This window comes from Bos indicus x Bos taurus, chromosome 21, assembly GCF_003369695.1.
Source record: "Bos indicus x Bos taurus breed Angus x Brahman F1 hybrid chromosome 21, Bos_hybrid_MaternalHap_v2.0, whole genome shotgun sequence".
NCBI classification, from domain to species: domain Eukaryota; kingdom Metazoa; phylum Chordata; class Mammalia; order Artiodactyla; family Bovidae; genus Bos; species Bos indicus x Bos taurus.
Window position 1 is genome coordinate 60,161,299 of NC_040096.1, and position 24,205 is coordinate 60,185,503.

Sequence of the window (24,205 nt, forward strand, 5' to 3'; positions counted from 1 at the left end):
AGGTATATATATATTATGTATATACATATGTATATATAGAATATCTAGCACCCAGTCATAGATAACCAGCACCTGCCACCTCAGCAAGAGCAGCAAAGGAGACCTCAGCCACCCTGTCCCACTGCCCACTAGCACCCTGGGGGGAACCAGGTCCCAGCTCTGGATGTATAGAAGGGTGGCCTGTTAACACTGTGGGGTGAGAGACACCCAGCAAGGGGGGAGCTCCCTGAGTTCCTTCTCGAGGAACCTCCTGTATCAGACAAGGGAATGAGAGATGCTACAGAGATGGGGGTGCTTTCCAGGGGGCTCAGTGGTAAAAAAAAAAAAAAAAAAACACAAAAAAACCTCACCTGCCAACACAGGAGATGCAAGTTCGATCCCTGGGTGGGGGATGATCCCCTGCAGAAGGAAGTGGCAACCTACCTCAGTATTCCTGTCTGAGAAATCCCATGGACAGAGGAGCCTGGCGGGCTATAGTCCATGAGGTCACAAAGAATCGGACACAACTGAGTGACTAAAACAACAGCAACAGAGATGGGAACCATTGGGCTGTGTTCCAAACCCCTCTGAGCCTCACATAGTAAAAAACAGGCACTGATTCCAAATTTACACTGTGCCCAGTTCTACACAGGGTGGATATGTGATCTGCTGGTCTTTGCTGAGCTAAGAGCCTTGATCCCCGTCTGTGCCCAAGCCCATGGGCTGACGGGAGGTAGAAACTGGCCTGAAGTCAGGCCCAGGTGCTTCCATCAGTACCGCCAGCAGGTGGCGGCACGATGCTGGCCTAGAGGAACGCCCTCCCCTTGGACCATTACATAGGAGACCCGTCTCTGGTGCAAAGTTGCATAAGGAGACTGAATGGAAATGAGTGAAAAGGCCACTTAGCACAGGAAAAAGCGAAGTTCAGGTCTCTTTCTGGAAGCAGAATGCAAAATATTACGGAAAGGGGTTAGTGCCTGAGCTCAGGGAGACCCTATAACAGCCAGTCATTGAGAGGAGCAAGAATTATTGGTTATCAGGTAGCGAGAGGGCACAAGTCCGCTGCAGCTGGTGCCAGATGGGCAGAGGCCCCTGAGCGTGGGGTCCAGGCCCGCCCTCAGCCCGCCCGGTACCTCTGGTACTCCTGGACGGCAGCGACCACGCTGTCCGAGAGTGGCTTCGGGTCCTGGAGGGAGACGATGAGCTCCTTCAGCTGGGCCTGCAGCCGGTCTACCCGCGGCTCCTCCGTGGCCAGTGCCTCCCGGGTTGCCTGCAGCAACAGATGACACCGAGGGGCAGGGGGGTGAGGTTCTGAGACAGCAGGGGGCTGAACGTGGGCCGTGGGGGTGGGCCAGCCTGGGGGAACACGGTCGTCCAGGGCAGTGACGGGGGCCCCGAGAGCTCAGCCCCTGCGCCCTCTGTTCCCACTCTGTGACCCCCAAATAACGTTGACTTCTGATGAGCTGGTTTTTCTCTTTCTCATCACCTACCTCAACACGTGGCCATGGACTGGCACCGAATCACACAGATAACTAACACCTAGGGAGCCGGGACAATGTGCTCAGTGCCCTGGAGTCCCCTTCACTCAAGTCTTGCTGTGATCCTGGAGGGTAGTCCTCTGTGTCTCCACTTTATACGCAAGGAAACTCTGGCTAAGAGTTTTCTCACAGTTGCAGAGCTGGGAAACGGTGGACCTGATGTCGGAGCTGCCCCCCCGACACTTCCCACCTGCACTGAGGGAGACAGTGATCTAAAGATGCTTTGTGGGACTTCCCTGGCGGTCCAGTAGCTAAGATTCCACACTCCCAAAGCAGGGGGGCGTGGCTTCAATCCTGGTCAGGGAGCTAGATCCCATATGCTGAAATTAAGATAGAGAAAGGTTCTGCATGCTGCAATGAAGACTCAAGATCCTGCCTGCCACAACTACAAATAATTAAAAAAAAATAAAAGGTGATTTGCGGATGCAGTTACTGTTGTCAGCAAGTCAACAGGATATTTCCACCCGGCAACCCCGAACCATGCCCCTCAACCGTTTGAGTGCATGCAGGCTAAGCTGCTTCAGTCATGTACAACTCTTTGCGACCCTATAGACTGCAGCCCGCCAGGCTCCCCTGTCCGTGAGATTCTCCAGGCAAGAATACTGGAGTGGTTGTCATTTTCTCCTTCAGGGGATCTTCCTGACCCAGGGATTGAACCCAAATCTCTATGTCTCTCCAGCACTGGCAGACAGGTTCTTTACCACTTAGCGCTGCCCGGGAAGCCCTGATCACATTTAGATGCTGCCTTTTCCTGCTGTCCCAGGAAGTGATGAGTTCCACCTTGACCTTGACTCTTGCAGGGTCCACACTCAGCAGGAGGCAGGGTGGGGAAGTGGAAAGCGAATGGGCTCTGGCAGGACACCGGCTGGCCTGAGAACCCACTTCCCGGCTGCCATGGTAACAGGGAGCCACACCATTTGTCAGGCGCTGAGTACAGAGCAGGAGTGCTTCTTACAACATAAGCACTGCTTAAGTAGAAAAGTCCTCTACTAAGTCCTGAAATTCTCTTTCACTGATTTCCAGTTAGTCATATCTTGGTCATAACTGACACCTGAATCGGGAGGGACAGACAACGCCTGTGGGAATGTGTTCAGCCTCCTGCTTTGGGAAAGGCCTCCTGAATCATAGCTGGGCACAGGTCTCCCCTGGTGGTTCAGCTGGTAAAGAATCCACCTGCAATGTGGGAGACCTGGGATCGATCCCTGGGTTGGGAAGATCCTTTGGAGAAGGGAACAGCTACCCACTCCAATATTCTGGCCTGGAGAATTCCATGGACAGAGGAGCCTGGCAGGCTATAGTCCATGAGGTCACAGTCAGACACGAATGAGTGACTTTCATAGGCTGGTGACTGTCAGGACAGGGGAGTGTTGCTGAGGCTCTCCAGAACTTACTCTCCCCCCAACCTGCCGAGTTTGCACCCTTTGACCTTGTCCCTCACCTAGAGCTCCTAGTAAAAGCCATACACTCCCTGAGTGCTGATTCTCTGCTGTTCTGAGCACTTTTTGTCTTCACGCATTCATGAGGAATGTGAGAGGCAGGTCCTGTTATCATCACCAACACGTCACGTTTAACTGAGATTAAAGCAATTTTCCCAAAGTCAGAGCCTTGGCAAGGAGAGGAGCTGAGATTTGAACCCAGGTAGTCTGATCCACAAGTCCTCGCCCTTCACCGCTGCACCACACCACCCCTGCCCTGTGCCGAGGAGGACAATCCCACAGAGGATGGAATTCCCACCATGGCACCAAGTTGACCCTCGAGGTGAATCTGGTCTCCTGCAAGGCTGACTGGCGCTACGGTGTGTGTGTGTACCTTGTTTCTATCTACACACAAATATTTCTGCGCATGAGCAACATTAGAAGGGAGAGAAAAAAACAGAACAGTGTGGAGTGGAGGTAAGGCCCGAGGGCTTTTCTTTTAGGTATTTCTCCTAACGGAACTGACGAGCTAGCCTGCTGATGTAATAAGGAAAGAAAGGAGTGGTGGCAATCCTTACTTGAAAAATTTCTGTCCTCAAGCCAAACCTCTCACGAGTGTGCACGAGGGTGGGTGTGCACAGGGGGAGGGTGCTCTGATTGGATGCCGTGTTTGGGTTGGAACCCACTCCACCCTCCCCAGGACAGGCATCGTCTGCTCGGCCTCTTCAGAAATCCTGCTGTGTCCGTACCTCATCTTCCCTACACTGAGAGCCTTCCCTTGATGTCATAGTCCCTGCTCTGTGCTCAGAAAGTGTCCCCCCCATATCCCACTATTAGGGATGGAAATGGCAAACTTGGAGTCAATACACCTCTTATTTACCCACCAATTTACTATGTCATCTTGGGGGTGTTGAGAGGGAAAAAAAAAATATCTCTAGGTCTCAGTTTCCTCATCTGGAAAATGGGTACAAGCACTCAACTTGCCTACTATACTCGGAACTTAGATGATCCAAAATCAAGAAAACCAGAGCAAGTGTGCTTGAGACGTAGCATGATCTTTCCACTACATGGAGGAGCTCCAAGTGGGGATGCCTTGAGGCACACACAGCACCTGGATCGCCCCGTGGTGTCGCCAAACTCTGCTTACCAAGTAGAGTCTCCAGCGGGCCACCAGCTCATCCTCGGTCGCAGCCTTGGCCGTGGTCCCCAGGCCCTCCTCCGCCAGCCTCTGAAGGTCCTTCCTGAACTCTGTCAGCTCGGCCTCCAGCTGCCCCCTCTGCTGCTCGCAGGCTCCCTTGGACTTGACCAGGTCCCGCAACCTTCCCTGCTCCTCCTCCCAGAGCCCACGCAGCTTCTCCAGGACGTCCCGCATCTCCTCCAGGTCTCTGGTGATCTTCTCTGCACCCAGAGGAGAGGTGTTCTGGGTGACCCCCACGGCCTGCTCCTCCAGCCTCTTCAGGGACTCCTCACCCTTAGGAAAATCATTGGCAATGCCCTAGAGCGGGGAGAGGATGAGGAAAAAACATGAGGGGAAAAGGAAACATTTGCCGCGTTTCCCAAGCCCCTGGGAACATCATGCCAAGTGCTAATTCCTACTGCTGGGCTGGGGCCTGGGCACCTTTCCAAGGGGTGGACTGCCTGCCTGTATAACATGAAGGATGTAATTCCCTTCCCATGTCATTTACAAGCTATTTGATTAAGTCAAAGGGAAAGTCTCTGTTGGGTACTTCTCTGTTTTCAACACTCTCTGACATTTGTTAATCTTCCTTTCTATTTTATTTTAAATTTTTACGTATTAATTTTTGACTACACCATGCAGGATGCAGGATCTTCATTCACTGAACAGGGATGGAACCCATGCCTCCTGCATTGGGAGTGTGGAATCTTTAACCAACGGACCTGCTGTGAAGTCCCTAATCTTCATTTTTAACAAAGACAGAGGCAGCCTCAGGCTTGGAGCCTTCAGCTGGCAAAAGTACAGACCTAAATAGAACCTAATGACCCCATCTGGCGTCATTACATGTATTTGTATAGTTATCTACTAATTATGAATGAGAACTGGTATTTCATTCATAACAATGATATAACCTCTCATTCAAAATAAATGTTCATCAACTTTTAACTTTAAAAATATAAACACTTTTATAAAACTTCCTAAATAAACACTTTTAAGTCTGGTTTACTTGAAAATACCTTCAAAATCTTTTTTTCACCTTTTATTGAAGTGTAATTTACATGGAGTAAAATACAGGCAGTCTCTGAGTTAAAATGGTTCGACTTAACGATTTTTTGACTTTACGATGGCATGAGAGTAATATGCATTCAGCAGAAATCTCACTTTGAATTTTGATCCTTTCCCACACTAGTGATAAGTAGCATGATGCTCTTTCATGATGCTGGGCAGTGGCAATGAGTGTAAACCAATCTTTTTCACTTTCACTATAGCATTCAATAAATTACTTGAGATATTCAACACGATCATAAAACAGGCTTCATGTTAGAAGGGTTTGGGTGAATGGCAATGTTCTAAGCACACTTAAGGTAGGCTGGGCTAAGCTATGGTGCTTCGTAGGCAAGGTATACTAAATGCATTTTCAGCTTACAATATTTTCAACTAATGATGGGCTCGTTCAAACACAGCCACGCTGTAAGCTGAGGAAATCTATGCAGCTCCTGAGTGTTACTGTTCAAAGAGTTTTGAGAAATACACATGCCCTTGAAGTTCACTTTGTTATCAAAATACAGAGCACGTCTAACATGCCAGAAGATTCTAGAACTTCATCTATTTGAAATCATAGAGTAAGTTAATTTTTGAAACTGGCTTCTTTCACTCAGTATACTGTTTTTAGATTCTTCTATGTTGGCCTGTATAACAGCACTTTATTCCTTTTTACTGACAAATACGCCTTTGTACGTGCTTCCCGGGTGGCAGAGTGGTAAAGAACCTGTCTGCCATTGCAGGAGACATGTGAGACGTGGGTTTGATGACTAGGTTGGGAAGATCCCCTGAAGTAGGAAATGGCAACCCACTCCAGTATTCTTGCCTGGAGAAAACCAAATAAACGGTACAGATGCTGTAGAACTGTGGCAAAAATTATAAAGTGGTCCTGGCATTATAGAAGAGAATCTCCCCACTCACTTTACAGTGGGCGTCAGAGCACATTTGAGGTCATGGAAGTCAGGGAGGCCAGAGTGGACGCAGCTTCTCCCCACTGCAATTTCCATGCCTACGCCAGGGTTTCTTATGCTCACATACTGACATGTGAGGTCAGATAACGCTTTGCTGCCGGGGGCTGTCCGGTGCATTGCAGGGTGTTTAGCAACATCTTTGGCCTCCATCCACCAGATGCCAGGGGCACTCCTGCCCCCAGCTGTGACAGCCAAAGACATCTCCATGGCCAGATGTCCCCATGTGAGACCATGCTGTCGCGGTCTTGGTGTCTAAACATCCTGCTGGCTCAGAGATTTCCATAAAGCAGCTGAAGCCCCAGACACATTCTATACCAGATCCCATGCTTATCCTCATTCCGGGCCTGTATGTGGGGATGGTTGTATCTCCTGGGCTCCCCTCCCTCCCGGCCCCATCCTAGTAAATAAACCCTAACAGAGACCCACCAGCCCTGAGCATCCCTCCCTCCTCCAGCAGAGACTCGCGCGGGGTTACCTGCAGCGCCAAGAGACGGTCCTGGGTGCTCAGCCGGCACTTCCGCCCCATGCAGCCATCCACCCGCTCCACCACCGCCTTCAGCCACAACTGGAACTCGTCCACGCTCGCCTGGAAACACTCATGCTCACGGGTCACCTGCTCCAGAAAGTCCACTCTGTCCTGTGGGAGGGGAGAAGCGGGTCACCAGGGTCCCCAGCCCAGGCTGTCCTTGGCCTCCCAGGCCTGACTCTGTGTGTGTGTGTGTGTGTGTGTGTGTGTGTGTGTGTAGGGAGCATGTGATGCAACCGACCCTCAACCCCTTCACTGGACACAAAGATCCCAGACACTCTTCTCTGCCTTATTAGCTAACAGCCAAGACACTCTTGGCTTTGCAGAGCACAGCATGTCAACGTTGGGTCTGTCAACCACACAGCTGGGTCTTTTCCCTGCCACGTCCTCGGAATGCAGCCGTGGCAACAATTACATGCAAAGCCCCTGATGCTAGGAATGATTGACAGCAAGAGGAGAGGGGGGTGACAGGAGATGAGACCCCTGATGCTAGGAATGATTGACAGCAAGAGGAGAGGGGGGTGACAGGAGATGAGACCCCTGATGCTAGGAATGATTGACAGCAAGAGGAGAGGGGGGTGACAGAAGATGAGACCCCTGATGCTAGGAATGATTGACAGCAAGAGGAGAAGGGGGGTGACAGGAGATGAGATGGTTGGATGGCATCTCCGACACAAGGGACATGAATCTGAGCAAATTCTGGGAGACAGTGAAGGACAGGGAAGCCTGGCGGGCTGCAGTCCATGGGTCACAGAGTCGGACACGACTGAGCAACTGAACAGCAACAACTACATATCACTACCACCCGAGCACTTCCCAAGGCACCGGCGCTGCCCTAAGACCTCTGTGTACATGATCACTACTGCAAGCTTCAGACTCCAAAATCACTGCGCAGGCCCAGACGGTGGCAGACTCTTTCTCTCTGGGAGATGGTAGATACCCCGGGGTTTGCCTGCCACATGATTTCTGTTGCAACTTCTCAACCATTTATGTGCTAGTTACTTTGTCGGACACAAGAAACCACAGGCAAGTCCATAAAGAAGGGTTGTATTCCAGTCAAATGAATAATGAACACTAAAGTTTGAACTTTCTACCATTTTCACAATTTATGAAATATTCTGTTTTACTTTATAAAAACTCTTTTTGGTTCACAGATCATAAAAATATCAGGCATTAGGCTGGCTTGAGCCCACGTGCCATAGTTTGCTGACCTCAGCTCTCAGCCATGGGGCCAGGCCGAGTTCAGGAAGGTCCTGACCTTCTATGATGCTAAGTCAACAATTCTCAACTGGGAAGGGTAGATAGACACGTGGATTTGAATAACCTCCCTGGCTATCTGTATGTGCCTTCACCTCCCGTGGAGAAGCTCCTCACCAAATCTAGAAATACTGATTCATTTAAACCATTTTTAAAAATATGTTTTATTAAGATAGTCTCTAGCTATTTAAGCATGGCTATGTGTATGCTCAGTCATACATGATTCTTTGCAGCCCCATGGACTGTAGCCCATCAGGCTCCTCTGCCCATGGAATTTTTCCAGGCAAGAATGTTGGAGTGGGTAGCCAATTCCTACTCCAGGGGCTCTTCCTGACTCAGGGATGGAACCCATCTTGCATCTCCTGTGTTGGTAGGCGAGTTCCTTACCACTAGCACCGCCTGGGAAGGCCCATTTAAACCTTTGCAACTACCATAGCAAGTGAGAAATAATCTCCCCATTTCAGGGATGGGGAAATCAAGGTACAAGACCAAGTCTTTCAGTAAAGAGCTGAAAATTCTCTTATGGGAGTGAGGCTCAGAACTTCAACATTAGCGCTTGGTGGATGGGAAACGTGGGGCTGCTCGAATTCCGAAAGTGGACCGAGGCACGGTGACTGGCTCTTTCAGGTCTCCCTCGCTGGCTCCTCCTCCTCCCGGGGTTATGTGCATCCACCAGCATCCTTCCCAGCTTCCTCCCTCCACGGGAAGATTCATTTATAAAACAAAGTGGGTCAAGAATACTAAGCAGAGAATAAAGGCTGGGCCCCTGGTTGACGCTGACGGTGATAAATGTACCGAAGCCAACTGTCCAAGAAAAGTGCCGGCTGGTGGCTTTGCGTGTGTGAAGGACGAGGTGCTGGCGCTCGGGGAAATCCAGAGTAAACAAAAGCCTCTGTGATGGTGAGCAGGCGCTCAGAGAGGAACGCGGCCGAGTAGGGCAGGCATCCAGCCGCGCTCCATGCCAGGCAGAACAAGATCACAGAACACAATTCAGCTGCGGCCCGGCAGGCCACGTCGGAGGAATGTGCCTGACAAATGAGAGAGCACTCCACCTCCTCTCATTAGACCCAACAATTAACCCATCTGTGTGGGCAGAGTCGTCAGGAATGTCAAAACCCAACCAATTAACAAGGGCAGCGTGCAATCACGCCTCTGCAAAGAGCTGCAGGAAGGGCCCTGATTCCTGGCCGAGATGCCAAACAGGGCCCCTGCCCCGGGAGGCAGGGAGGAGGCGGATGCTACTATTTGCCTGGCCCTCCGAAAACAGAATCACTGGATTGAAAACCACTGGCAAAGTAAACAAGAAGGCCCCGCCTCCTGGCAACCAGCCTGCTCTGTCCGTTCCTGACTTTCAGTTGCTCTCGGCTGACTGTGCCATTGCTCATCCCCGGGCTCAGCCCTTTGTCTTGGTCAAGAATCCACCCCATGCCACAGGGTGGTCTCAAAGGCCCCAGTCCAGAGTGGCCCCTACCATGCTTCTGTGGTCCTGTCCCTACCAACACCAGAGGCCTTGCTAATTAACATATCAGAAGTCAAAACTGGATTTTTAGAGGCAAAGATAATGGCCTGTTAACTAGCAGAAGAAATGATGGAAAGAACTCCTTGGTGAAAGCTGAGATGTTAATAGGACTTCCCTGGTGGTCCAGTGGTTAAGGATCTGTCTGCCAATGCAGGGGACACGGGTTTGATCACTGGTCTGGGAAGATTCCAGAAATGCAGTGGGGCAACTAAGCCCATGTGCCACAACTACTGAAGCCTGTGTGCCCTAGAGCCCATGCTTGGCAACGGGAGAAGCCCACACACCGAGAGAAAGCCCATGAGCAGCAATGAAGACCCAGGGCGGCCAGAAGTAAATAAATAAATAAAAGTAATACATACGGTATTTCCGATGGACTGAGATGCAGCTTCCCCAAATTCACCTGTTGAAGCCCTAACCCTCAAAGTGATGATATCTGGAGGTAGGGCCTTTGGGAAGTAATCGGGATCAGAGGAAGTCATGAGGGTGGGGTCCTCGCCATGGGATTAGTGCCTCTATAAGAACAGATATCAGAGGGCTTGCAGACACCTCCCTCTCCACTTTGTGAGGACACGGCGAGAAGGCAGATGTCCGCAAGTCAAGAAGAGACTCCTCAGTGGGAACCGAATCTGCTGACACCTTGAGTTTCAGCCTCCCAGTCTCCAGAACTGTGAGAAAGAGATTCCTGCTTTTAAAGCTGCTCTGTCTATGCTGTACTTTTCTGTCTGGCCCAAGCAGGCTAAGACACTATCCCAGGGACCCTGCCCACCCTGAGAATAGGCCTGGACCTCTAGGGATCCCTGCACGGCTCTCGTCACTGGGGTAGGAGGATTTCAGTTGCCTCCTCAGGGTGGCTTTCTCATCTGCCTTTAACATAAGGTGAGGCCTTCATCAAATGTGCAGAGAGCAGGTGACTAGGAGGCATCCGGGTCACCAAGAACCTCAGGGCTACTGGACATGCAACGTCCCCCACCCTGCATAGGATGGAGCCAGAGTGTTCTCCTTTTGTCTGGGGCTGAAGGCCCGGTATGGGGTATGCCTGGGAGGCTGATGTCAGGGGATGTGGGAAGGCTACTCCCTATTTTACTAATGAGGAACCTTGTAAGGGTGTTGCAAAAGTTTGCCCCTCTCTGTAGCTTCTGTCTTCTGAAGGTCACGGCGCCATCCAGAATCCAATGGATACTATGGTTGTTCTCCAGCAAAATGCACATTCACATGACAGCTTGAATATAACCTCAGAGGCTCTGCAGGGGCCGGCTCTGGCTCCTCCCCACCCAGCACCTTTCAACCTTCTGCAGCCTGCTCTGGGACAGACAAGAAACAGCTCCACGTTTGCCATCCCCATCCCAGCCCCCTTCCAAGAGCTACCTGGGCTTCCATGAGTTACAACAGAGCTCCCAAACTTCTGACATCCAGAAAGAGAAAATCAAGCATCTGTGAGCTTCAGCCAACAGCCCCAAAGTCCAAACCAAACTGCTTTCTTTCATGGGGTCCAATCATCCTGCAACACCCCCTCCCACCCCCCAGTTTCCACATTAAGGTCAGAATTCATCAGTTCATCTGGCAACTCCAAGCGCTTCAGCCAAGGCGGCAGCTCCCCCTACGCCACCCCAACCCCATCCTTACAAGGCAGAGCCCCCACACTCCTAGCCCAGGAGGCTGCCAGCTGGGCTCTGCCTTGGGAAAACCCTTGGGGAAAAAACCTGCTCCCTCATCCAGGAACTCAAAACCTCCTGTGTACCACTGCTTCCACTTTCTGAGCCTGACCCACAAGAGTTCCAGCTGCTCCCCTCCACTCTCCTCTGATGGGCACAGGTGCAGCAGCTCATCCAGGACCTGGGGTTCCACCAAAGGAGGAGCCCATGTAGGAAGTCGCCAGGACTTCTAGTTCTTTCTAAGGGCCAGTGGTATCCCACCCTTAAATTATTAAAAAAAATTTTTTTTATTATAGTTGATTTACAACTTTGTGTTCATTTCTGCTCCACAGCAAAGTGATTCAGTTATACAGATATATACATTCGCTTTCATGCTCTTTTCCATTATGGTTTATCACAGGATATTGAATATAGTTCCCTGCGTTATACAGTAGGACCTTGCTGTTTATCTGTGGATTATTTTTTAAGTTAGAAAAAGGGGTCCCAATCACACACACCTTCTCTATTTACTACATAAGAAGACAGAGAGGATCAGTCAGTTCAGTTCAGTCGCTCAGTCGCGTCCGACTCTTTGCGACCCCATGAATCGCAGCACGCCAGGCCTCCCTGTCCATCACCAACTCCGGGAGTTCACTCAGACTCACGTCCATCGAGTCAGTGATGCCATCCAGCCATCTCATCCTCTGTCGTCCCCTTCTCCTCCTGCCCCCAATCCCTCCCAGCATCAGAGTCTTTTCCAATGAGTCAACTCTTCACATGAGGTGGCCAAAGTACTGGAGTTTCAGCTTTAGCGTCATTCCTTCCAAAGAAATCCCAGGGCTGATCTCCTTCAGAATGGACTGGTTGGACCTCCTTGCAGTCCAAGGGACTCTCAAGAGTCTTCTCCAACACCACAGTTCAAAAGCATCAATTCTCCAGCGCTCAGCCTTCTTCACAGTCTAACTCTCACATCCATACATGACCACTGGAAAAACCATAGCCTTGACTAGATGGACTTTTGGTGGCAAAGTAATATCTCTGCTTTTCACTATGCTATCTAGGTTGGTCATAACTTTCCTTCCAAGGAGTAAGCGTCTTTTAATTTCATGGCTGCAATCACCATCTCCAGTGATTTTGGAGCCCCAAAAAATAAAGTCTAACACTGTTTCCACTGTTTCCCCATCTATTTCCCATGGAGTGATGGGATCAGATGCCATGATCTTAGCAAGTGAGGTCAAAGACACGAAGGGACTTAGAAAAGGAAGCGATCGCCAATAAGAGCTGTGCTTTCTTTGATTTTTTTTTTTTTTTGGGGGGGGGGGATCCGATGGCGGGAGAGTCCCCTGGAGGGACGATGAGAACCTCTGAGGTGATCATTTTTCAGAATTGGTGCTCATGGGTGCCCCAAGTATGTCCCTTCCACACACACGTGTACACACACACGCACACGCACACACACAAAGCCACTTTCCGATTCCTGCATGAGTAGCTCTCTGTTGATTGACACAAGAACCTGTTTCCTGTAAAGTCACAGCAAGGAGGCCATGCGCAGGCATCTTCCTTGCCTGGGCCTGCGGGGCAGACCTGGAGAGAGGATTGCTGTTAGGCTGGCTCTAGGCACTTGGATGCGGTGAGGGAGGGCCAACTGGTAACATTTCCTAGAGACAAGCTCCACCCACCTGCCTGTCCTCCAAGCCTCCAAGCTGCAGGGGCAGGGTTCTCATTCATTGAGTGAATGGCTCCCAGCACCTGCTGTGCGGCAGACACCATTGTTGTGGCTATTTTTTTTATCATAGCTACTGAGAGCAGATGTCATCCTTTATGCTGGGAAAATGTTCTCCAGCCTTCAAAGAGCTCAGATGCACCCTCATTCAGGGTGAGCGGCCCTGGGGCCACACAGCTGGGAAGCAGCAGAGCCTGCCTGGAACCCAGGTCCCTCCCCAAGCATTCAGAGGCTAGCATCCTATTCCTGCTCGCAAATTCCCAGATCTGGGCTTATTATAGAACCATCTCCCATAACTTGAAGGACCCAGGAGACTTCCAGCTCCAGCAACACAGGAGACTAGAAGCCTGAATACCCTTCTACCACAGCCAGAAATGCTGGATAAAATGTAGCAGGTGTGTTTTAAATGCAGAACCACACACACACACCCCCCACATGCCAAGGTAAGCGATTTCCCGTGGACCAGATGGAAAGGTGCTCCAGAAAACAGGTTACTAAACTCACAAGTGTGCTTGACATCTCCTTGGTTGCTCAGGTTGCGGGAAGAGGTAAGACTCTGGGTCCCGGAGGGTGGAGACCACTGCCCAAAGGCAGAACCCTCAGAGGCTCCCCCTCTGTCAAAGGGTGACTAGAGAAAAAACCTTCCCACCAGCACAATCCAGGAAAGAAGCACATGTCTTTCGGCCTGGGCTCTGTCTAAGAAAGCAAAGGAAGAAACATTTACCTTTCAGAGTATGCAGCCAGGAGCCTCTGCACCATTTTTGCTGGGGCTTCAAGTGCAGAGAACCCACTTGATTTAGGGACCCCCAAGACAATTTAGTGACATGAAAACAGAAATCCTGAAGGTAAGTTCCCACAGCACCCTGGCTGGAACAAACACAAGTTCTCTGAGTGCCAGACCCAGCCACGGGGTTCTGCAGATGGGGTTCAAATAGGATGAGCTCAGAGCTCAGAATTACGAAGCCCCCACAGAAACAATCCACCATGTTAGGAGACCAGACAGACAGAAGCATCGGGCTTGAACTTCAGCTACCTGAGCAGCCTGATGACTGTAAAATATGCATGCTTAGAATGCCTACAGATAGCATCCTTATCTGCTGCTGCTGCTGCTGCTGCTAAGTCGCTTCAGTCGTGTCCGACTCTGTGCAACCCCACAGATGGCAGCCCACTAGGCTCCTCTGTCCCTGGGATTCTCCAGGCAAGAACACTGGAGTGGGTTGCCATTTCCTTCTCCAATGCAGGAAAGTGAAAAGTGAAAGTGAAGTCGCTCAGTCGTGCCCGACTCTTAGCGACCCCATGGACTGGAGCCTACCAGGCTCCTCCGTCCATGGGATTTTCCAGGCAAGAGTACTGCAGTGGGGTGCCACTGCCTTCTCCGATCCTTATCTGGGTGGAGTGCAAAGTTTAAAGGAAAAGGGACAATGGAACAAAGAACAGACATAATACAAAACCAAACAGAATTTCTTGAAACAAAATTGAACATAATAACTCAATGAACGGTTTAAACCAAGGCAAGAATGAGGTAAGACCAGTCCAAGTTGGATGCATGAAACAGGGCACTTAAAGCCGGTGCTCTGGGACAACCCTGAGGGATGCGATGGGGAGGGAGGTGGGTGGGGGTTTCCAAATGGGGGACACATGTACACCCATGGCTGATTCATCTCAACATATGGCAAAAACCACTACAATATTGTAAAGTAATTAGTCTCCAATTAAAATGAATAAATTAATTTTTTTAAAAAAAGCATGAGATGAGAGATAGGGACAAAGAGTGAACAGAGGGATTGTGGGAAGAGAAAGAGAGCAAAGAAGAAGGACTAAAGAAAAGAGGAGAGAGGGAGGAAGAGGAGAGGAGAGACAGGCGGAAGTGAAGCTCACCGTCCATCAGTCAGTCAACACCCACATACTAAGTACCCACATGTGTATTAAGCATGAGCAACACTGGCCATCTGGATGGTAGATAATGTGGCAGTGGGCGGATGGATGGTGGAGGGCTGGGTGGATGGGTAGGGGGAAGATTGATGGGGGTGAAGAGACAGGTGACAAGCAGACAGCACGTACGTGGGTGAAGGGCGGACAGTGGGTGGTGGAGAAATGGATGCGTACATGAGTGCGTGAAGAGCACAAGGGTGGGTTGATGAGCAGGTGAATGAACAGACCAGTGGCTGAGTGATTAAGTGGCTGTATAGAGGAATAGGAGATCTGGTTAGGTCAGTGGGAAGGTAGATGGACGAGTTTGTAAACTGATGGGTGAAAAAGAGGGTGGGTAGATGGAAGGTTGGGTAGGTAAGCGGATGCAGTGGTGAGTGGGTAGACAGTGAATGGGAGCTTTGGGAGTTTAGTGGGGAGATAGGTAGTGAGTGGGTAAACATGGATAGGAGGGTAGGGAGATGGATGGATGGGAGGTGGTAGGTTGATAGTAGATGTTGGATAGGTGGAAGGATAGATGTTTAGAGAGCAAATGAGTGGCTGGATGGGTAGATGGGATAAACGGATGGATGGGTGAAGACAGCCCATCACTCTCACCCACCTGGGCTTTGGCCTTCACGGCGTCATACTCAGCCTTCATCCGCTGCTGGGCATCTTCGTCCACGCTGGGGTCCCCGATCCTGTTGAACAGGGAGGCCGCCTCCTCCAGCAGCCGGTCCAGGAGCACCGCCTGGTGGTCCGCGTTGCGCAGCAGCACCTGGGCGTGGCTCAGCTGCCACTGCTTCTCCTTCAGGCTGGACTGCAGCTCCACGGGGGGCGCGAGCGCCACCGTCATCTTCTGAAACCAGCGGTAGAACTCATCCCGGGCCAGCAGGTACTCGCTCCAGTGCAGCCACACCCACTCGATCCGGCTGCGGGCGGAAGCCACGGGCGCCGTGAGCATCCCCCACCTGGCTCAGGGCGGGGAGTCCGTACCACTGCCCCCTCCCCGGTACAGGAGGGTTGTGGGTGGGGGGCACAAGAACACCCTCTCAGGCCTCACCCTAGATCTACTAGACAAGACCCTCCTGTCTGGGAAGCAAGCCCCATGGGGCTGACCACTGGGGTAGCTCAGATTCCAGACCTGTTCTGAGAACCCCCAGCCTGCTGATGCCCTTGGCCACCAGAACCCCAAATCCGAGCCCGAAACTCCCATTAGTGATGCAGTGTCCTCCAGTCACTCTCTCTGGTGTTTGGACTCCGCACATAGCCACCCCGTCTCCTACTACATGGGTGCCCACTAGCTGTCCCAAGAAGGCTGCCATGGGGAGTGTGTGTATATCATCATTTGCAGAGGAAATAGAATCTGTGGGCTCGTCACTGCTCAGTGACAGAGGGCTGGGGGCCTGTGTGTGGCTCCCAGGCACATCACGAACTCTGCCTCACCCGGCCTCTGCACCCGCCTCAGTTTCCCATCTGTAACATGGAGATGGGCTGTTGGTGCAGCCAACATCCAGCCACTTTGGAATTCCAGTGAAAGAGCTTGAAAAGCAGAAAGCACGGAAGTCCTCCCAGTCCACTCATTCTGATTTTATTAAGATGGAGAGGATGCTGGTAGCTTCTGCCCATCAAAGACCTCCTGCATGCCGAGGGCTGCGCCTGGCTCTTGACATTTGTATCTCCCGCCATCCTCCTAATAACTTTCTTTAAGAAACACTTAATGATATCCATTGTCCAGATGAGACGCATGAGGCTCAGAGAGGTCAAGGAGCTTTCCCGAAGCCACACAGCAAGTAACCAGCAGAGCAAAAAGCAACCTCAGGTCAGAGCCCACCCCCACCAGGCTGCCTGGTACAAAGAGAAAATCTGGACTAAAGTGCTAACAAGGCAACAGGGCTTCTTCCCCCCGGGGCCATTCGGCCCCTTCTGCTGGAGGGCGCACACCAGGCAAGGCTCCTAAGAACTCACTGTGGGCAAAACACGATGGGCTCCCACTGTCTATTATTATCATTAAGCCCGATTATAATTAGAAAGAGGCAGGCAGGCTGGCTGACATCCCAAGAGAGCATCCTGTTCCCAGCCATCCCTGGACCTGAGAGCTGTCGCTCGGGCAGGGAGCCCCAGGCCAGCACAGGGGTGGGCATGGCAGGCCGGCAGCAGGCCTGCAGATGAAGGCCTGGCAGGGCCCCGGCCGCCCTACCTGTGACAGTGGACCATGTGGGTGACCGTCTCCTCCCACTGGGCCTTGATGTCTCTCAGCCGAGCCAGGATCTCGGTCTTCTGGTCCTCGTGGCAGCATGCCAAAAGGGCTTCGGCTGCCTGCAGCACCACATCCACCTTCACACGGCCCTCTGGCTCCAGCTGGCATATTTTCTGTTGTGGACACGAAGCCAGTAGTTAGACAACACGACAACAGCCAGAGCCTTGGGAAGATGGTGGCATGATGCAGAAAGAGGCAGGACATGGAGACCAAAGGAGCTGGGGTTCGAATCACAGCCCCTGCCCCTTCTCCCGTGACCTTGGGCAGCCTGCTGAGGGGTCTGGGTGAGAGCGAGCTGTGATGGAGATTAATTAGCACAGAACCGGCCAGAGCTGTCTGATGATAGAAGTTCTTTTCCTTCCAAGGCTGGCCTATTTTCAGCTGTGTAAATCCAGACAAGTGTCACTGTCTCCCTGAACTTGGTTTTCTTGTCTGTAAAGTGGGAGTATAGTCATACTCAGCTCTCAGAATTTTTTTTTCAGACTTCACTGAGAAAATGCACCCAAAGTGCATGTCCCAGGATGCGGGGCCGTGAGAATCTGCCTCTCAGGTCTACTGCCCAGAGCAGGCTTGGCCAGGGCCCCCTGTTGAGACTCCAGAATTATTTCTGACTTTAGAGCTGGCACCAAGGCCTCAGTCCCTCAGCTGCTGCCACCAGTGACCACAAATAGGAACGTGAGGGCAGGCCTGTCCCTAGGGGACCCTGGGCTCCTCGGATGGGCTCAGGATGCCCCACGGTCTTACCAAACTCCCTTAGACTCGCAGGGCAGCCTAAGAAGCTCCTGTCCTCCTGGACTCGGGGTCAGACCTGCACTGGACTGACCTGGTCCCTCCCAGCCTCCCGGGTTCCCGCCTCATTTTCTCTCACAGATGATTCCCTCTTAAACTTCTTGCACATTTAATGTCATCTTGGCCTTGGCTTTTTTGGAGGACTAAGGCTGACACACAACATCTAGCAAATAGTACAACTCTGATCAGCATCAGCTACTGTCATTACTCATTGTTATTATTCCAGCTGTTTGGCAAATAAAGCCTGGCCCCTGTAGTCAAAACACAACTGGACTCCAATTCTACGGCTACCTGTGTGACCTTTGGTAGGGCTGTGAAATGGGGGGAGACAATGGTTACGCTACCCAGGGTTGTGGTAACCTGTATGATAGGAGAGCCATTAGCACATGGCCTGGCCCACACTGGATACTCCATCACTCCCCACAGCTGTTCACTGTTACTGCTACCTTTTACCTGCCTTTTGATTGTATTTGCTGACAGCACAGCCTTTGCCTAAAGCTCCAGCTGTTCCCCAGCCTGTCTCCCTGAGGCTGGCAACTGGATTTCTCAGACTGATGTCCCAGTGGGCTGGCCCATCTGAGCCCTCCCTGTGGGTGGGGTTGGGGAGGGCCTCCTGCCTTGTACCATGCTGCCCCACTGATAGCCGTGAGGCCCCAGGCAGGTCACTCAATCACTCTGAGATGGTGATAACAACACCCTGCTTTGTCCACTTCATAGGGTTATAAAATTACTTTTTAAAAACACTATTAATTAGATCATTGATACTTGAGTATACTTTTATGAACCGTTGAGCAATTATGAGAAGACTCTTGAGAGTCCCTTGGACAGCAAAGAGATGAAACCACTCAATCCTAAAGGAAATCAACCCTGAATGTTCACTGGAAGGACTGATGCTGAAGCTGAAGCTCCAGTCCTTTGGCCACCTGATGCAAAGATCCAACTTATTAGAAAAGAGCCTGATGCTGGGAAAGATTGAAGACAGGAGGAGAAGGGGACCACAGAGGATGAGATGGTTGGATGGCATCACCGACTCGATGGACATGTGTTTGAGCAAGCTCCGGGAGATGGTGGAGGACAGGGAAGCCTGGCGTACTGCAGTCCACGGGATCGTAAAGAGTCAAACAAGACCGAGTGACTGAACTGAATTATGCATATGCATGTGCAAATGGGCAATGATCCCAATCCTTTTTGTTACTTAATATGAGACTTCCCTGATAAACTCAGTTGGTAAAGAATCTGCCTGCGATGTAGGAGACCCCGGTTCAATCCCTGGGTTGGGAAGATCCACTGGAGAAGGGAAAGGCTACCCACTCCAGTGTGCTGGCCTAGAGAATTCCATGGACTGTATAGTCCATGGGGTCGCCAAGAGTTGGACACGACTGAGTGACTTTCACATGAGAATGGTTAATGATGATGATGATAACGATCATTAGAGTACAGAGGGCTTCCCCGCCTACAGGTATTAACAAAGAGTGAGATTAAGCAAGCTCCTTCCAAGGGCTGTGTCTGTGTGCTCTGAGTGGGGTGGGGTTGGGATCTGCAGGGTGAAGAATGGGGAGATTCCTCAAAAGAAGGAAACAGCTTATGTTTGGGGTTTAGGAGCCAGGCGGAGCAGCAGGATTTGCAGGTCCAGAAGGTAATGGGGGCAGCAAACACCCAACAGGGATCCCCAAGTCCCGCTCAGCAGCGAACAGCAAAGGGGAAGACAGAGACACCATAGTGACTGGCGGCTCCAAGGTCACCATGGAATGTTCTGGACTAAGTAAGATCATCACCCAACCCCTGCCCAGAACATTCCACACCACTCGGGAGCAGGGCTCCCACAGGGTGGCGGAGGATGAATATCTTGTCAACCAGGGAGACCTATTTTGATTAGAAATAATAATAATAATTAAGAATCTGATTTTTCTGTGCTGGGGGGCAACTGAGCCCATGGGCCGCAACTACCGAGTCCTGCACACTCTAGACCCACACACAGTGAGAAGACCAAGCACCGCAGTGAAGTGCTCACCGCATCTAGAGAAAGACCATGTGCAGCAATGAAGGCCCAGCACAGCCAAAAATAAATTAGAAAAAAAAAAAAAGAATCTGACGTTTCTGACACCCAGAGCTGTGGAGACCGGACATCCACTCCTAAGCTGGCAAGATGGGCACCATAGTGATTCCAGTTTTACCAGCGGGGTGCTGGGAACCCGCAGACACTTCTCTGCAGAGAACCATTCTCTGCAGCACTTCATGAGGCCCCCTCTACAGCTGCTGCCCAATTTAAGCTCAGTCAGAACCCAGCTCTGTGAATGAAGAGAACGAGCAGCTTGGGGAAGAAGCGAAGTTCAATCTCTGCTACACCAGAAGGAACCAGCCAAGCCTCGAAAGGCCCCGTGAGGTCAAGGGCCCCTCCCCCAATGTCCAGTGTCCTGAGCATGTGAACTGCCCCAGGCCTCTGGACCTTTGCCCTCCGATTTCTGGCCAGGGAGGTACAGGCTGGACCAGGCGGACGTGGGAGACCTCAAGATTCACTGCCCTTTGCAGGGGGGTTTGCCTGTTGCCTCCTGCCAAAGAGAGTGGAGCTGGTCACAAAGGCTGGCAGCTCACAAGCCCCACCTGGCCTGATGCAGAAACCTCTGGCCCCAAACCAGAATATCAGCCAGAGGCAGGTCTGCTGCGGGCCTGGGGACCAGAGGCTGGGGCTGAGCTGAAACAGCTTTTGAGAAGCAGATTCCACTTCCTTCGCTGCCCAGTGATTCTGCTCTTTGGCTGGTGTGCGGTTCTTCCACAGCCCATCCCCAGCAAGGACGAAGTCCAGGAGAGCTTGCCAAGAGACTCGAGCCAGCTGGGATGGCATCACAGAACTGCAGCCGCAAAGCAATTCTGATTCAAAGGAGCCAGGTGAGGGCAACAGTTAGGTGGGGCTGGGTGGAGGAAAAAGCTCAGTGAGAGGAGAAGCAGGTCAGGAAAGCTGGGGGAATGTAGTGAGGGCTTTCCCTCTATGCAGTCAAGGCCAGACGGGCATTCCCCTGAGTACTAATGCTGAGTACTATGCTGGGTGCTATGCTGAGTACTATGATGGGCACTCTCCTGAGTACTGTGCTGAGTACTATGGTGGGTACTATGCTAAGTTCTATGCCGAGTACTAGGATGGGTACTATACTGAGCAATGTGATGGGTTCTAGAATCCAGGATGAAAACAAACATGACCCAGTGCTTGCAGGCTGTGGTGGGGTCTGTAGACAAGAGCACAGACGACTATAAAAGAGCCATAAAAGACCACAAAAGTGGAGCTCCAAGGAGGGGTGTGGGCAATCCAAGAAGCCTTCATGAGGAGGCAGCACTGTCACCGAGGGGGTCTGAGCCCCGTGGGAGAGCACAGGGTGGGGTGCCCAGGATGCGGCTCCTTCCACCTAGGCTCCTGGCCCAATGTTCAGGGTTTCACCCGATGGAAGTGCTCCTGAGGCTTCCGGGGCCCGTTCACTTGCCCTTGCCAACAGCCCTTCCGTAAGGATCACCTTTGCCTTCACCTAACTAAGCCTGACCCACCACCACGGGGTGATGAGCTGCCCCCAAACCATGCAAGGTGCAAAGGGATAGCGTGCTAAGACAGCAAGTGCCGTGCAGGGCTGTTCACAGACAGGGAGCATCAGGAGCTGGGACTGGGGCTGGGGGAGAGGGTCAGAAGAGACTCGTGGGCAAGGTGGCAGGCGTTTCACTTCACATTGCACACTCAGACCCAAACGAAGGGATTCCAAGCAGAGGCGACAGCACGCACCAAGGCTTGGTGGCAGGGAATCTAGGCTTCCTGCCAACAGGAGAGGATGGGTGCCTGGGAGGTGGGCTGGCAGGGGAAGCTGAGGCTAGAGAATAGGGTCGTGTAGATAGATGGTGGAGGACCTTTGATGTCAGGTGGAGCTGGCTTTTCTCTGGTGGGCAATGGGGAGCCACGGAAGGTTGCAGAGGAGGAGAATAGTATCATGAACCCATGTTAGGGACGTACCTCTTCCATACTTGTGTGGCTGCTAGACTACATGTATACCTGTCCCTGTGAGGCCATAAACCCAAGCATAGCGTGTGCTGCATCCCTTCCACTGGTCCAGGCTCCTACATGGAGATGGCCAGTGATGCTCTGAACTCAGCCCTGGGTTCAAGCCCTGACAAGAGCAATTCCTTTCATTCTGGCCCATCGCTGTGTCTAGGGATCCATTTCATTATTGAAAAGTGGGGACACTACATCACAATCTCGGGGCTTCTGGGAAGCTAAAGGTGAAAGCTGACAGCACAGGCTCGAGCACTTAATAGCAGCTGAATGAACGTCACCGCCCTTCTCCCACTGACCTGGCAGAGGCACCCATTGATAAACGACAATCGGTGATAATGATGTGATAATGATGACAAAGACCGAGACTGACAAGGGAAGGGACTTTGGCTGCCAACTCCTCTCCCCACCAGGCTTGCCCCCTCCCTTCAACCCTGGCCTTCCCAATCTCTGCCTTGTGCCAGGTGGTGGGTAGAGCCGGACTCCAGCCCGAGAAGAGCCAAGGCAGGGACCTCAGGCAGAGGGAAGCAAAGACGGGGTGGGAAGCAGGGCCGGGGCCAGCTAGGGGCAGAGACCACCTGGCTGCATGGGGCCTCCTGGCAGGACAGGCAAGCCAGAGAGTGGCCTCTGGAGCCTTACAATGAAAGCGCGATCCTAGGACCCTCGGCAGGAGTGTGTCAGAAATGTCACGTCCACCTCGTGGCTGAGAACCTGCACTTAAACCTCAGAGACTCCAAGACAGCAGAGTTTGAGAAACACTGGTCTGTCCACTTCTCAGACCAGTGGGTAACCTGAGGCCTGAGACGGAGGGACAAGGCCAAGGCCGCAGGGTTATCGAGGCCACAGCCTCCGCATACCTCGGTCTCCCGCAGCCTGGCCTCCAGCGCCGTGCGGGGCCCCTGGGTGTTGTCATTGATCTGCAGCCGCTCCTGCACGGCCCTCATCCACCGGCGGGCATCCTCCACACTCCTGTCGAAGCCCTCCTGGGGCTGCTGAGTCATGGCACCTGCGGGGGCTGAAGACAGGACAGGTGAGATCAGACAGACAGGTGAGAGTGCTTGGGGGCGGGGTGGGGGGAACAGGGAGGCAGGGGGGAAGGGGGTGCTGTGGAGGGGCCCTGGCTGGCTGATGGGCAGTGGGCAAGGATAAGGGAGGCTGACCCTGGGGGTGGGCCCAGACCCCCAACCCCCAACCCCTTCCTGATGCTCTGATGCTTGACACTGGTGACACAGCCAGAGGCAATTGTGTTTGTCAAAGAGCCACAGGACACAAAATGATCCGAGAAGGAAAAACAGGTCTGGCCTCTCGGGAGGGCCTGGGCAGGGAGAGCAGGCCCAGTGTGTTGGGTTGGCAAAGACTCTGTCCTAGCTTCCCTGCGCCCCTCTGATGCTACCGTGGGACTCAGGAGCCACTCTCTTCTCTTTGGTTTGAAACCCTTTCAAAAGCCGGTCCTAAAACATGCACAGGCTGAGATGTCTGTGACAGATACTGAATCTTGATTGGAATGGATCAAAACCCTCAAACTAAAAAAAAAAACACAATTTTTTGGCATCGGCCAGGCTGACGCCAGCCCCTAAACCTCAGCTGGAATGAGCATCTCAGGCCGGGGACCCCCTGCAAGCCTGGTGTCTTGTTACTTCTACTGCTTCACCAACCTGGGTCCCAGGCAGATACTGGCTAAGCACTTTCACTGACCTACATAACCACCTGGGGTTTCCCCAGGGGGCGCAGTGATAAAGACTCTGCCTGCCAATGCAGGAGACTCAGGAGATGAAGGTTCAATCGCTGGGTCGGGAAGATCCCCTGGAGGAGGGCACGGCAACCCACTCCAGTATGCTTCCCTGGAAAATCCATGGACAGAGGAGCCTGGCAGGCTACAGTCCATGGGGTCACAAAGAGTCAGGCACGACTCAGGCTCAGTTGACTGAGCACAAAACAGCATACACAACCTATACCTGGCAGCCACTGACAACCCACTGACTTTGCCTTTGAGCTGAGACCCATTGCCTTCAGGGACACCCGCCCCTGGGCAGAGGTCTTCCCGGCTAAACCAATCCCTTTGCCATCCTGCCCCCTCCTCTCTTACCTTCTAGCTGTGGATACAAAGTTTCAGATTTTTCTCCTGTAATTTTCTTAAAATCCCATTAAGCCCAGGAAAAACTCTTCTGTGTTTCAGTTCTAGTTGTCTGCTTATGGCAACTATAACCCACTTCGGATTAGTTATTTATATCTGCATCTTAGGTGAAAGGATTGTGTCTAGCTTATCCTCCACTCTTCCACAATGCCTTGCACAGAGTAAAGCCTCCATCAATGTTGAAACAGCCCTGCCTTGGCATAAACTGTCATGCACCCCACACCAACCACAGTATTTGTTAAAATGGCCAGACAAAACTAGGAACAACCCAGATGCCCAGCAACAGGAATAATTAAGGGAAGTATCACAT

The 24,205-nt window shown here is 52.0% G+C and overlaps 1 protein-coding gene across 2 annotated transcripts in view; it reads right to left on the minus strand.

Moving 5' to 3' along the window:
* Window positions 1-24,205, minus strand: part of SYNE3 (spectrin repeat containing nuclear envelope family member 3) — a 106,966-nt gene that overhangs the window by 37,012 nt on the left and 45,749 nt on the right. For both annotated transcript variants that reach the window (XM_027520927.1, XM_027520926.1), the window contains exons 2-7: window positions 22,619-22,776; window positions 16,886-17,058; window positions 15,308-15,617; window positions 6,597-6,758; window positions 4,080-4,427; window positions 1,113-1,249 (exon numbers count right to left, since the gene is read on the minus strand). In XM_027520927.1, the coding sequence (XP_027376728.1) occupies window positions 1,113-1,249; window positions 4,080-4,427; window positions 6,597-6,758; window positions 15,308-15,617; window positions 16,886-17,058; window positions 22,619-22,762 (1,274 nt within the window). In that variant the 5' untranslated portion in view covers window positions 22,763-22,776. The remainder of the gene's footprint in view (window positions 1-1,112; window positions 1,250-4,079; window positions 4,428-6,596; window positions 6,759-15,307; window positions 15,618-16,885; window positions 17,059-22,618; window positions 22,777-24,205) is intronic.